We start from the raw sequence: 15871 nt of genomic DNA on the forward strand, positions 1-15871 counted from the left end.
GCAGAACCACTCCTTTATTGAAGGTGTCTTGCTAATTGCCTATAATTTCCACCAGTTGTCTATTCCATTTGCACAACAGCATGTGAAATGTATTGTCAATCAGTGTTGCTTCCTAAGTGGACAATTTGATTTCACAGAAGTGTGATTGACTTGGAGTTACATTGTGTTGTTTAAGTGTTCCCTTTATTTTTTTGAGCAGTGTATATAAAATAATACGAAATAAAAGTAACTAAAAATTAAAGAGCAGCAGTAAAAATAACAATTGTGAGGCTATATACAGGGGGTACCGGTACCGAGTCAATGTGCGGCGGCACCGGTTATTCGAGGTAATTGGGGTAATATGTACATGTAGGTAGAGTTATTAAAGTGACTATGCATAGATAATAAACAGAGAGTAGCAGCAGCGTTAAAGAGGGGTGGGGGGGCAATGCAAATAGTCTGGGTAGCCATTTGATTAGATGTTCAGGAGTCTTATGGCTTGGGGGTAGAAGCTGTTTAGAAGCCTCTTGGACCTAGACTTGGCGCTCCGGTACCGCTTGTCGTGCGGTAGCAGAGAGAACAATCTATGACTCGGGTGGCTGGAATCTTTGACAATATTTAGGGCCTTCCTCTGACACCAACTGGTATAGAGGTCCTGGATGGCAGGAAGCTTGGCTCCAGTGATGTACTGGGCCGTACGCACTACCCTCTGAAGTGCCTTGCGGTCGGAGGCCGAGCAGTTGCCATACCAGGCAGTGATGCAACCAGTCAGGATGCTCTCGGTGGTGCAGCTGTAGAACCTTTTGAGGATCTGAGGACCAATGCCAAATCTTTTCAGTCTCCTTATTAGGAATAGGTTTTGTCGTGCCCTCTTCACAACTGTCTTGGTGTGCTTGGACGATGTTAGTTTGTTGGTGATGTGGACACCATGGAACTTGAAGCTCTCAACCTGCTCCACTACAGCCCTGTCGATGAGAATGGGGGCGTGCTCGGTCCTATTCTTTTTCCTGTAGTCCACAATCATCTCCTTTGTCTATAGGCTGTCTCGTCGTTGTCGGTGAGCAGGCCTACCACTGTTGTGTCATCGGCAAACTTAATGATGGTGTTGGAGTCGTGCCTGGCCATGCAGTCATGATTGAACAGGGAGTACAGGAGTGGACTAAGCACGCACCCCTGAGGGCCCCCCGTGTTGAGGATCAGCGTGGGGGATGTGTTGCTCTCATGCATGTTTCAGTGTTACTTGCCTCGAAGCGAGCATAGAAGTAATTTAGCTTGTCTGGTAGGGTCAGGTCACTGGGCAGCTCACGGCCGACGAGCGTATGAGCCGGTGTAGTACGATTCGATCTTAGTCCTGTATTGACGCTTTGCCTGTTTGATGGTTCGTCGGAGAGCATAGCGGGATTTCTTATAAGCTTCCGCTCTTTGAAAGCGGCAGCTCTACCCTTTAGTTCAGTGCGGATGTTGCCTGTAGAACGTACAGTCACTGTGGGGACGATGTCATCGATGCACTTATTGATGAAGCCAGTGACTGATGTGGTGTACTCCTCAATGCCATCGGAAGAATCCCGGAACATATTCCAGTCTGTGCTAGCAAAACAGTCCTGTAGCTTAGCATCTGCTTCATCTGACCACTTTTTTATTGACCGAGTCACTGGTGCTTCCTGCTTTAGTTTTTGCTTGCAAGCAGGAATCAGGAGGATAGAATTATGGTCAGATTTTCCAAATGGAGGGCGAGGGAGAGCTTTGTACGCGTCTCTGTGTGTGGAGTAAAGGTGGTCTATAGTTTTTACATTTAACATGCTGGTAGAAATGAGGTAAAACAGATTTAAGTTTCCCTGCATTAAAGTCCCCGGCCACTAGGAGCACCGCTGCTGGATGAGCGTTTTCCTGTTTGCTTATGGCCGTATACAGTTCATTGAGTGCGGTCTTAGTGCCAGCATCGGTTTGTGGTGGTAAATAGACAGCTACGAAGAATATAGATGAAAGCTCTCTTGGTAGATAGTGTGGTCTACAGTTTATCATGAGATACCTCAGGCGAGCAAAACCTTGAGACTCTCTTAGATATCGTGCACCAGCTGTTGTTTACAAATATACATAGACCGCCACCCCTTGTCTTACCAGAGGCTGCTGTTCTATCCTGCCGATACAGTGTATAACCCGCCAGCTGTATGTTATTCATGTCATCGTTCAGCCACGACTCGGTGAAACATAAGATATTACAGTTTTTTATGTCCCGTTGGTAGGATATTCGTGCCTGTAGTTCATCCATTTTATTATCAAGCGATTGTAAATTGGCCAATAGTATCGATGGCAAAGGCAGATTAGTCACTCGTCGCCGGCTCCTTACCAGGCACCCCAATCTCCTTCCGCAATATCTCTGTCACGATCGTTACATGATGAAGCGGACCAAGGCGCAGCGTGATAAGCGTACATACTTTATTCAGTACTGACACGAACAAAACAACAAACGAAACCCGCAGGAACGGGCCGGACCGGGCTGGCGACGCGCACCACTGTCTTGGTGCGGGGAGCAGGAACGGGCCGGACCGGGCTGACGACGCGCACCACTGGCCTGGTGCGGGGAGCAGGAACGGGCCGGACCGGGCTGACGACGCGCACCACTGGCCTGGTGCGGGGAGCAGGAACGGGCCGGAGTGGGCTGACGACGCACACCACTGTCTTGGTGCGGGGAGCAGGAACGGGCCGGACTGGGCTGACGAAGCGCACCACTGGCCTGGTGCGGGGAGCAGGAACGGGCCGGACTGGGCTGACGACACACACCACTGGCTTGGTGCGGGGAGCAGGAACGGGCCGGACTGGGCTGACGACGCGCACCACTGGCTTGGTGCGGGGAGCAGGAACTGGCCGGACTGGGCTGACGACGCGCACCACTGGCTTGGTGCGGGGAGCAGGAACGGGCCGGACTGGGCTGACGACGCGCACCACTGGCTTGGTGCGGGGAGCTGGAACGGGCCGGACCGGACTGGCGACACACACCACTTGCTTGGTGCGAGGAGCGGGACTGGGTTTCCTTGTAAACCTCCGCTCCTTCTGCTGCCTAACCAGCTCCTCTCGCCGTGCCTCTACACTCTCCTTCTGCTCCCTCTGCACCAATGACCCCCTTAATCTGGCGGCCTCCTCTGCTAACCGGCTGAACCGCTCTATCGCGGCCTCCTTCTGCCTCGTCGTCCACGGCGTGAGCCCCCCCCCTAAAAAATTATTGGGCTTGTCTCTCCCCCGTGATCATGGCCTCCATCCCTCTCGCCAGACTCTCTCTCCTCTCCTCCCAAGTCCATCCTCTCTCCTCGTCACGCTGCTTGATCCAGTCGAGGTGGGATCTTCTGTCACGATCGTTACATGATGAAGCGGATCAAGGCGCAGCATGATAAGCGTACATACTTTATTCAGTACTGACACGAACAAAACAACAAACGAAACGTGAAGTCCTAGGTTAATAACACAAACCTTAACGGAACAAGATCCCACAATAAACTGGTGCCAACAGGCTGCCTAAGTATGGTCCCCAATGAGAGACAACGAGCTACAGCTGTCACAACATAGAAAACTATAACATAGAAAAATCCACACCCTGGCTCAACATATAAGAGTCCCCAGAGCCAGGGCGTGACAATCTCCTTTTCTTTATACTGCGAATGACGGGGATGAGGGCCCTGTCGGGTGTCTGGAGCAAATCCCTCTCGTCCAACTCATAAAATAAAAATTATTCATCCAGTTCAAGGTGAGTAATCGCTGTTCCGATGTCCAGAAGCTATTTTCAGTCATAAGAGACGGTAGCAGCAACATTATGTACACAATATGTTACGAACAATGCGAAAAACACACAAAATAGCACGGTTGGTTAAGAGTCCATAAAACGGCAGCCATCCCCTCCGGTGCCATCCCCTTCATAATGACTACATTAACCATAATGCTAATTGACTGGACATTCCAAATTACCATGGCAACTATGTATCACAATAGTAGTTATATTTATATGGTGAAGGGCCTTCTAGGACAGGCCAGTAACATTTGCCACCAAATGATTTTACTGTGCCCGGTTGCACATAGACTTTTATGGTCACACAAGGTGCCATAAAATGAGTAGCCAAAAAAATGAGTGGCCCCAGTTGCAGTTGCAAACAAATAATTTTTCTGTCTGAAATCAATAATAGGCCTATGTATACAGTGTGACAGTGCAATCGACAGTGAGCAGTGAGCAAAATAACCATAGACGGGAAGTTGACAAGGGGTTAATAGGCATAAATAAATTGTATTTCTATGGTTGCAGTCCTCAAAGATTGAATTTCATTGAATCAAATTAATCCGATCTAATGATTTACCATGCAGCTAGTGAAAGTTTAATGCAGCCTCTCTGGTATAAGGGCAAACAATGACATTTATACTTCTGAATATGACAATCAATCAAAAACAATCTCACCACTATCTGTTTTTTAACATGCATGGGTGGACAGGACTAAAACCTGTCTGTAATAGTTTTCGTCATGCCTTGTGGGCAGACTGACTTTGACTTACGGAGACATTAAACATTGAAATTGTCATTTCCACGTCAGTTTAGATTTTCTCCTCCGTTAGTCTTGGGCTGAACTTCATATCCTGAACTTCCTAGGGAGATTGAAAGGGTCACAGCACAGCATATCAGCGCGGTGTTGAGAATGACTGCTCACCACTTTCTCATGCATGTAGGCTTGGCAGCCAGTCACCCAGAAGAAAGTCAACCTTTTAGCTGTTGAAAACACATTATCTATGCTCAAAGAAATATATAGCTAAGCTAGTGATTGTAGTCAATCTGTGGTCAGCTTTGAGGACAAGGGTGAATAATGGAAAAGCTCAGTTCATCAAGGTGATAATTGTTGATACTGTATGTGGATTGTAAGAACCAGTTTCTCTACTGAGTGCTCTTGCTATAAGCATTCCTCATGACTCTACTGTATGGAGATCAATAATCAGACCTTACCAAGCAGGGGAATATACCCCCACCCCAATCTATCTCAACATGCAACATTTGGGTTGTGATTAATGTCCCGAATCTTTCGACTGACCAATAAGTGAGAAATGGCACAGAGAGGTGTCATTGATATGGAACCTTGGCAGGGGGATATGTGATGTGTAATTGGATTTCTTGTATTTCCAGTTTCAAGACAATATTGATATTTTGTGTCTGATTCTCCTGTCCCTTATAAAAAACAAAATGGCTGCTGTTCTGGAGTTTCTGGAAACCCAATTTGCCGTGGCTAAAGATACACACCGCTGCCTACATAGCTGCCGCTTCCCCAATGAACGCCTTTGTCTGATGTAGCCTAAGAAATGTAATGTTGTACACAAAGGACATGTTCGAACTACTCCATTCTATGCCTTATATTAAGTAAAAGCGCGATTTCATGTTCTTTGTTCAGGAGGGGAGTTAGGCTACATGTCGAGAACATGATCAACATGTTGGTAAAACTCGTAGATCGTTTGTTCCCCCAATGCAAAACTCAAGTGGGGAGTTATATGCAGCTGTCTAGGCAGCATATCACAAACACAAGCAAGTTCTGTTTTAATTATCATTGCAAACAGTGCCTTCAGAAAGTGTTCATACCACTTTATTTATTCCACGTTACAGCCTGAATTCAAAATGGATTACATCAATTTTTTTTCTCACCCATCTACACACAATACTCAGTAATGACGTCATAATACATGTAAACATGTTTATAGAAATATTTGCACATTTATTGAAAATGAAATACATAAATATCTAATTTACATAAGTATTCACACCCCTGAGTCAATACATGTTAGAATCACCTTTGGCAGCAATTACAACTGTGAGTCTCTCTGGGTAAGTCTGTAAGAGCTTTACACACCTGGATTGTACAATATTCACACATTATTATTTTAAAAATCTTCAAGCTCTGTCAAGTTGGTTGTTGATCATTTCTAGACAGCCATTTTCAAGTCTCTAGATTTTCAAGCCGATTTAAGTCAAAACTGTAACTATGCCACTCTGCAACACTCACTCTCTTCTTGGTAAGCAATTCCAGTGTATATTTGGCCTTGTGTTTTAGGCTATTGTCCTGCTGAAGAGGGAATTTGTCTCCCAGAGTCTGTTGGAAAGCAGACTGAACCAGGTTTTCCTCTAGGATTTTGCCTGTGCTTAGCTCTATTCCGTTTCTTTTTATCCTAAAAAACTCCTTAGTCAATGACAAGCATACGCATAACATCATAAAGCCACCATCATGTTTGAAAATATGAAGAGTGGTACTCAGTGAGGTGTTGTGTTGGATTTGCTCCAAACATAACGCTTTCTATTCAGGACATAAAGTTAATTTCTCTGCCACATTTTCTGCAGTTTTACTTTAGTGCCTTATTGCAAACAGGATGCATGTTTTGAAATATTTTGGGAATAATTTAATCCATTTTAAATTCAGGTTGTAACACAACAAGATGTGGAAAAAGTCAAGGGGTATGAATACTTTCTGAAGGCACTTTTACATTTACATTTATGTCATTTAGCAGACGCTTTAAGTAGTAGTTATTTTTCAGCAACTCTGGCTAGTGGCTATTATATGGCAGTAACTACACAGATTAGCCTACCTACATCATCACACAAAACACAGATTGTTTTTGCTCCAGTGCAATGTGTAGGGACGGTGCCCTGCTTGTGCAACTGCAATATCCCTTACAACAGACAGAGAACGTTGTAGCCTTCATAATGGCCTTGAATGTTAGTTCAAATCACTGCAGGGTTTTTATTTCAGCTGTTCAGGAATATGAGGCTGAGACATACTGTAGGGCTCGTTTGAGTGGTAAGGCCGACTGCAGACGAAAGTCAAGATGAGAAGTCGGGGGAGGTGCATCTGCGACAGGCGAAAGTCGGACGCTGATTTGGTTTTCCAACAGCGAGGCTCAGATCAACATGGCAGTGTTGACATTGTTTATACAAGTTTTTCTTTGTAATATGAAAATAAATTCTCAAATCCCCATATCACACACTCACAAACTAAAATCATATGTGTGTACATTGTACAATCAATTGGTGAGAGAGCCTCAAATATCACATTCATTTGTATATCTACTGTATACATTGAATCACTGCATAGTTGGTTCCTGTTTCAGTCATGTCTGTGGTCAGATTCGCATGGGTCAAACAAAAACACCCTAATGATTGGTTGACAAAAGAGTATCCCACAATGCAGGCGATGGCTGCAGGATGAAGGCCAATTGTGTGCCGCCTCATGGCTCTCCCGGTCGCAACACAGCCTGGGATCGAACCCGGGTCTGTAGTGGAAAGCAGTGCCTTAGACCACTCGGGAGGGAACAACTTCTGTCCCCATAATGTAACACACTTTGAAAGGTGGTGACCAACGACGCCCACTGGGCACACACTGGTTGAATCAACGTTGTTTACAAGAAATTTCAATGAAATTACGTTGAACCAACGTGGACTAGACGTTGAATTGACATCTGTGCCCAGTGGGTGGTCACTGACTTGACAAAAGTGATCCGCTCAAACGCTCCCATTGGCTACATTATCATGGTTCAGAAGAGGGTGGGTAAAGAGAGAAACGTGAAGAGAGGGGGAGTGTGAGCAGCAGCTACTTAGAAACAATATGTGGGTAAAACAACACACACTCAGAACGTGATCCTTAGCTTTGAGTAAGAGGTTTCCAGACTGGCGGGGTCAGGGTCAGGGTGAGAACCTATTACAAATGCATGAGCTATGTAATGTAAATGAATATGTTTATGACAGACTGCTTTTCAGGGTTAGAATAATTGATGTAGGAGTTTCAATGTTGAGAGGTTTTGTTAACCCCCACCCCAATGGTTTTATTTATATTTCCTGAAGTGCAAATAGATACAGTACCAGTCAAAAGTTTGGACACACCTACTCATTCAAGGGTTTTTCTTTATTTTTTAAATATTTTCTACATTGTAGAATAATAGTGAATACATCAAAACTATGAAATAACATGTCATGTAGTAACCAAAGAAGTGTTAAACAAATCCAAATATATTTTAAATAGCCACCCTTTGCCTTGATGACAGCTTTGCAAACTCTTGGCATTCTCTCAACCAGCTTCATGAGGTAGTCACCTGGAATGCATTTCAATTAACAGGTGTGCCTTCTTAAAAGTTAATTTGTGGGATTTCTTTCCTTCTTAATGCGTTTGAGCCAATCAGTTGTGTTGTGACAAGGTAGGGGGGGTATACAGAAGATAGCCCTATTTGGTAAAAGACCAAGTCCATATTATGGCAAGAACAGCTCAAATAAGCAAAGAGAAACGACAGTCCATCATTACTTTAAGACATGAAGGTCAGTCAATACGGAAAATGTCAAGGACTTTGAACGTTTCTTCAAGTGCAGTCGCAAAAACCATCAAGCACTATGATGAAACTGGCTCTCATGAGGACCACCACAGGAATGGAAGACCCAGAGTTACCTCTGCTGCAGAGGATAAGTTCATTAGAGTTACCAGCCTCAGAAATTGGAACCTAAATAAATGCTTCACAGAGTTCAATTAACAGACACATCTCAACATCAACTGTTCAGAGGAGACTGTGTGAATCAGGCCTTCATGGTCGAATTGCTGCAAAGAAACCACTACTAAAGGACACTAATTAGAAGAAGAGACTGTTTTATTTATATCTTATTTTTTTAGGGGGTAGATCAGCTTTAATATTGCAGATAGATTGTAACTTCCATCAATGTAATTGTCTGCATCACTTCCAATCCCCCATATGTTTTTTTCCCTCGCAAATATATATATGCAAAACGAGTTCAAACAGGTGCAGTTAATACAGGTAATTAGTGGAGAACAGGAGGGCTTCTTAAAGAAAAACTAACAGGTCTGTGAGAGCCGGAATTCTTACTGGTTGGTAGGTAATCAAATACTTATGTTATGCAATAAAATACAAATTAATTACTTAAAAATCATACAATGTGATTTTCTGTATTTTTGTTTTAGACTCCTCTTTGCAGATCTTCTGCAAGTCATTAGTAACTCATGGATTAAAATCCTGCAGCGCACGCAAGGTCCCCCTGCTCAAGCCAGCGCATGACCAGGCCCATCTGAAGTTTGCCAATGACCATCTGGATGATCCAGAGGAGGAATGGGAGAAGGTCATGTGGTCTGATGAGACAAAAATAGAGCTTTTTGGTCTAAACTCCACTCGCCGTGTTTGGAGGAAGAAGAAGGATGAGTACAACCCCAAGAACACCATCCCAACCATGAAGCATGGAGGTGGAAACATCATTATTTGGGGATGCTTTTCTGCAAAGGGGACAGGACGACTGCACCGTATTGAGGGGAGGATGGATGGGGCCATGTATCGCAAGATCTTGGCCAACAACCTCCTTCCCTCAGTAAGAGCATTGAAGATGGGTCGTGGCTGGGTCTTCTAGCATGACAACGACCCGAAACACACAGCCAGGGCAACTAAGGAGTGGCTCCGTAAGAAGCATCTCAAGGTCCTGGAGTGGCCTAGCCAGTCTCCAGACCTGGACCCAATAGAAAATCTTTGGAGGGAGCTGTAAGTCTGTACCGCAAGGCACTACAGAGGGTAGTGCGTACGGCCCAGTACATCACTGGGGCCAAGCTTCCTGCCATCCAGGACCTCTATACCAGGCAGTCAGAGGAAGGCCCTAAAAATTGTCAAAGACTCCAGCCACCCTAGTCATAGACTGTTCTCTCTGCTACCGCACCGCAAGCTGTACCGGAGCGCCAAGTTTAGGTCCAAGAGGCTTCTAAACAGCTTCTACCTCCAAGCCATAGGACTCCTGAACATCTAATCAAATGGCTACCCAGACTATTTGCATTGCACCCCCCCCCCCCCCCCCCCCTTCTTTTACGCTGCTGCTACTCTGTTTATTATCTATGCATAGTCACTTTAATAACTCTACCTACATATACATATTACTCGGTACCTGTACCCCCTGTATATAGCCTCGCTATTGTTATTTTACTGCTGCTCTTTAATTATTATTATTTTTAATTATTTTTAATTATTTTTAGGTATTCTTTCTTAAAACTGCATTGTTGGTTAAGGGCTTGTAAGTAAGCATTTCACTGTAAAGTCTACACCTATTGTATTCGGTGCATGTGACAAATAACATTTGATTAGATTTGATGTTAACTGCTTAATTAACTCAGGAACCACACCTGTGTGGAAGCACCTGCTTTCAATATACTTTGTATCTCTTATTTACTTAAGTGTTTCCGTTATTTTGGCAGTTACCTGCATCTGACGTGCAATGTATCTGGTGGCTTATAAGCATTTTCAGGAGACTGGAACATCATTATCAGAGAATAGGCAACTCTCAGTAAAGTAATAATATACCAGAGTAAAACATGGTCTGTCTCTATATCTCCAGGTTTGGATGAATGCCCTGCACTCAACTGTTATTAAAACTGTTATTGACATTTACTCTCTGAAGTTTTACAACGCCATTGATATCAAATGTAAGATATTTTCTTCATAATATCTCCAAAACAGAATTTCTGTGGAGCAAAATATGTGCTGTGTTATGTCGTTTACGCATATCCCTCTCACTGAGGACGCGCGCGTCATCCATTAAAGGGCACTCCCACGTGAGGTAATCGTTCACTGGATGAGAAGAAACGAAACTTAGGCTACTCTAATTAACTCGGAGAATTGTTGGACTAGTCTTCCAGAGTGACAATACTCGTCCTTTCGCTTCATATAGGGACGTCAATTGGTACTATTATTGAAAAAGACGTCAACTACCGTAGGCTACTTTACACTTCTGCTTAATATAAAACAAATATTGTACCTGGGCACGGAACGCGAATGGTGTGACAGCAGTCCAGCACAGCAGTTGCTCATTATCGGAGTGTAGCCACCTGAGCACAGTTGTTGCTTTATGTGCAAGTGCTATTGAAATGAGGTAAATTTGGCATCTTATGTCTTTCTATGACTACTTTACTAAGCACATGGTAATACAGTGAACCAAATTAGATTCTGAATGAACACTTGCCAAAATCTATGATTTTTGTAACAATGAGCTATGTGAAATTGTCAATAATATAGTCACTAATATATACTATTTTCAGCTCCATTCGAACCAAACTACTTCAACTGGAGTGCCGCTTCACCTGGGATTTGAAGGAAGATGACATGGATACTGATAATCTACAGACCAGGCTCAAGGACCAGATTGAGTTAGGTCTCGGGAAAAAGGCCGGGATTGCACGGACATTCAGCATTCTGGCCTACATCAAATACCTGAAGGGTTACCCAGCGGAGGCAATGGCTAACTTGTTAAAGGCTGAGGAGCTCACGAGAGAGCACCATGGTGAGGACTGTGAGAAACATCTCATTGTCACCTATGGAGACCTTTCCTGGTTACATTACCATGTGGGTGATTACATCAAGTGCCAGAGCTACTTAGAGAAACTGGAGGAGATGAAAGAGAAGTTTCCAACTAGTTCCACATCTGTCCTCCACCCTGAGGTCTATGGCGAGAAGGGTTGGACCTTCCTCAAGTTCTCCTATAAATACTATGACAAAGCACTAGAATGCTTCAAGAAAGCTCTGGAACTGGAGCCTGAGGAGAGTGAGTGGAATGCAGGTTACGCTATTGCATTGTATCGTACAGAAAAAGAGCTCTCGAGTGTTGATGACTCGCCAGCTATTAAGCAGCTGAGACGTGCCATAGAGATGAACCCACAAGACGCAGTCCCCATGGTCCTACTGGGCCTGAAACTGGCTATCTATAAAAGATTTGGGGAGGCAGAGGAGTTAGTGGAGAAAGCTCTGGAGATGTCCCCAGACTGTCCGCACGTGACACGTTATGTAGGGAAGTTTCTCCGGCAACAGGGGCACGTTGACAAGTCCATTGCTCTGTTGAACAGAGCACTAAAGCGTACAAGCCAGTCTGCCATAATACACCATCAATTGGCTCTCTGCTACAAGAAAAAAAAGATCTCAGTATGCAAGAGTGGAAGCTTCCATGGTAAGGGTGCTGAGATCCAGAAGCTACTCCGTAAGTGCATTCAACATCTGGAGATGGCTACTTCACTGAAGTCTTCTTTCATCTATGCCATGGCTGAGCTTGCACTGCTCTACGGAGAGTGTAAAGATATCACCAAGGCAGAGGAACTGTTCCAGAAAACCTTTGAGAAAGCCTTAGCTAAGAACGACAGTCTGCAGGTGGTCAACTTGATGTACGGCCAGTTCCAGCAGTATCACAACAAATGTGAACCTCTGGCTATCAAGCACTACACAGAAGGTTTGGAACTGCAGAAGGACACTGCTGAAGGGAAGAGTTGTGCCCATAAACTGAAAATGATCGCAGAGAGGCGTGTCTCCCAAGACCCCATGGATGGAGAGGCCTGTGGTATTCTGGGGTTTGTCTATAGAGTGGAGGGGAAGAAAGAACAGGCCATAGAGTGGTATGATAAGGCTGTGGTGCATGATTGCAATGCTGAATACCTCTCTGCACTCTGTGAACTTCGCCTCTCTCTACAGCAATAATACACCAGAGTAAAACGGTAATCTACACTCAATAATCGAGTAATAAAGCCTGCAAGGGTGCATGCATCCACTTAATCTTTGTTAGACCTAGTTAAAATTCTCCCTGATTGAAGATTGATATGATTTAGCATAGTTTAAAAAAAACACAGAAATTTCTTTATGTTTGTGTGTGTAAGTATGGTTTGGGTCATTTGAAGATATAGTTATGAAATTTAAATATATTATTGTATTCTACATGTGCTTTTAGGTTTATAGGCATTTACTGCACTTTTATTTACAATACACTTTAATAAAACAATTTTATTATTTCCACTACTGTATGACAAAAAAAAAACAATTTATTGAAAGAAAAAACAACATCAAAATGCTTAGTGTTAGTCTGAGTCTTCTTGAAGTTGTAACAGCTTTCAGGGCCTTACAGAGTCAAAATGTATATTGTCAATGACCGTGTTGCTCATGCAATTAAACCAAGGGTGCTAGGACACCTTCCCTTTCATCTTAATCCATTATGGGTAGAATCAACAAATATGACATCATCACCCATTGTGTATGATGATGTCATATGGCTGAGTATACCTTTAATGCCAAGCTCAGAAAGGTCTAACAAGGGATATTCTAATATAGAACAAGAGAACTGTCCTCCTAGCCCTCTGATTTAAGTACACAGTAACATGCTGCATCAAGTGGCAGTGTAATAATCAATTTTGTATATCTTTACAGAACTATGCAATTTGGTGTACACAATACATACAGTATTAAGCTAAAATCATCCCGTCTTTAATGTCATCGATTACTGTGTATGAAATTGGTATGAAAATGTACATCACCAACCTTTATAAATGAATAATGACTAATTCATCATTAATTCATAAGAAGTTCCAGTCATTAAGGTGTCCATTAACATCCATTTTGATAGATCAGAGACCAGGGTTGCCTGTGGGTGCTTTTATTTGGCCCCCCAAATTTTCTGAGCAAAGAAATAATATATATATATATATATATATATATATATATATATATATATATATATATATATATATATATATATACACACTACCAGTCAAAAGTTTTAGAACACCTACTCATTCAAGGGTTTTTCTTTATTTTTACTATTTTCTACATTGTAGAATAATAGTGAAAGACATCAAAACTATGAAATAACACAAATGGAATCATCATCAATATTTTATTTTTGAGATTCTTCAAATAGCCACCATTTGCTTTGATGACAGCTTTGCACACTCTTGGCATTCTCTCAACCAGCTTCATGAGGTAGTCACCTGGAATGCATTTCAATTAACAGGTGTGCCTTCTTAAAAGTTAATTTGTGGAATTTCTTTCCTTCTTAATGCGTTTGAGCCAATCAGTTGTGTTGTGACATGGTGGGTGAGGGGGGTGGGGGGTGGGGGGGTATACAGAAGATAGCCCTATTTGGTAAAAGACCAAGGCCATATTATGGCAAGACCAGCTCAAATAAGCAAAGAGGAACGACAGTCCATCATTACTTTAAGACATGAAGGTCAGTCAATACACAACATTTCAAGAACTTTTTAAATGTATTTAAGTGCAGTCGCAAAAACCATCAAGCGCTATGATAAAACTGGCTCTCATGAGGACCGCGACAGGAATGGAAGACCCAGAGTTACCTCTGCTGCAGAGGATAAGTTCATTAGAGTTACCAGCCCCAGAAATTGGAACCCAAATAAATGCTTCACAGAGTTCAATTAACAGACACATCTCAACATCAACTGTTCAGAGGAGACTGTGTGAATCAGGCCTTCATGGTCGAATTGCTGCAAAGAAACCACTACTAAAGGACACTAATTAGAAGAAGAGACTGTTTTATTTATATCTTATTTTTTTAGGGGGTAGATCAGCTTTAATATTGAAGATAGATTGTAACTTCCATCAATGTAATTGTCTGCATCACTTCCAATCCCCCATATGTTTTTTTCCCTCGCAAATATATATATGCATAACGAGTTCAAACAGGTGCAGTTAATACAGGTAATGAGTGGAGAACAGGAGGGCTTCTTAAAGAAAAACTAACAGGTCTGTGAGAGCCGGAATTCTAACTGGTTGGTAGGTGATCAAATACTTATGTCATGCAATAAAATGCAAATTAATTACTTAAAAATTATACAATGTGATTTTCTGGATTTTTGTTTTAGACTCCTCTTTGCAGATCTTCTGCAAGTCATTAGTAACTCATGGATTAAAATCCTTCAGCGCACGCAAGGTCCCCCTGCTCAAGCCAGCGCATGTCCAGGCCCGTCTGAAGTTTGCCAATGACCATCTGGATGATCCAGAGGAGGAATGGGAAAAGGTCATGTGGTCTGATGAGACAAAAATAGAGCTTTTTGGTCTAAACTCCACTCGCCGTGTTTGGAGGAAGAAGAAGGATGAGTACAACCCCAAGAACACCATCCCAACCATGAAGCATGGAGGTGGAAACATCATTCTTTGGGGATGCTTTTCTGCAAAGGGGACAGGACGACTGCACCGTATTGAGGGGAGGATGGATGGGGCCATGTATCGCAAGATCTTGGCCAACAACCTCCTTCCCTCAGTAAGAGCATTGAAGATGGGTCGTGGCTGGGTCTTTTAGCATGACAACGACCCGAAACACACAGCCAGGGCAACTAAGGAGTGGCTCCGTAAGAAGCATCTCAAGGTCCTGGAGTGGCCTAGCCAGTCTCCAGACCTGGACCCAATAGAAAATCTTTGGAGGGAGCTGTAAGTCTGTATTGCCCAGCGACAGCCCCGAAACCTGAAGGATCTGGAGAAGGTCTGTATGGAGGAGTGGGCCAAAATCCCTGCTGCAGTGTGTGCAAACCTGGTCAAGACCTACAGGAAACGTATGATCTCTGTAATTGCAAACAAAGGTTTCTGTACCAAATATTAAGTTCTGCTTTTCTGATGTATCAAATACTTATGTCATGCAATAAAATGCAAATTAATTTCTTAAAAATCATACAATGTGATTTTCTGGATTATTGGATCCGTCTCTCACAGTTGAAGTGTACCTATGACAAAAATTACAGACCTCTACATGCTTTGTAAATAGGAAAACCTGCAAAATCGGCAGTGTATCAAATACTTGTTCTCCCCACTGTATATATATATATATATATATATATATATATATATATATATATATATATATATATATACAGTGAGGGAAAAAAGTATTTGATCCCCTGCTGATTTTGTACTTTGTCCACTGACAAAGAAAGGATCAGTCTATAATTTTAATGGTAGGTTTATTCGAACAGTGAGAGACAGAATAACAACAAAAAAATCCAGAAAAACGCATGTCAAAAATGTTATAAATTGATTTGCATTTTAATGAGGGAAATAAGTATTTTACCCCCTCTCAATCAGAAAGATTTCT

General features: G+C 42.8%; 1 protein-coding gene across 1 annotated transcript; it reads left to right on the forward strand.

The window, feature by feature from the left end:
- Positions 1–10643: 10643 nt before the first annotated feature.
- On the forward strand, positions 10644–12789 carry LOC311127267 (interferon-induced protein with tetratricopeptide repeats 5-like). The gene is made up of 2 exons (XM_084159070.1): positions 10644–10888; positions 11055–12789. The coding sequence occupies exons 1-2, from the start codon at positions 10884–10886 to the stop codon at positions 12475–12477; spliced, it is 1428 nt and encodes a 475-aa protein (XP_084015196.1). The 5' UTR covers positions 10644–10883; the 3' UTR covers positions 12478–12789.
- Positions 12790–15871: the final 3082 nt, after the last annotated feature.

Source organism: Coregonus lavaretus (genome assembly GCF_964263955.1).
Source record: "Coregonus lavaretus genome assembly, chromosome: 1".
NCBI classification, from domain to species: Eukaryota; Metazoa; Chordata; class Actinopteri; order Salmoniformes; family Salmonidae; genus Coregonus; species Coregonus lavaretus.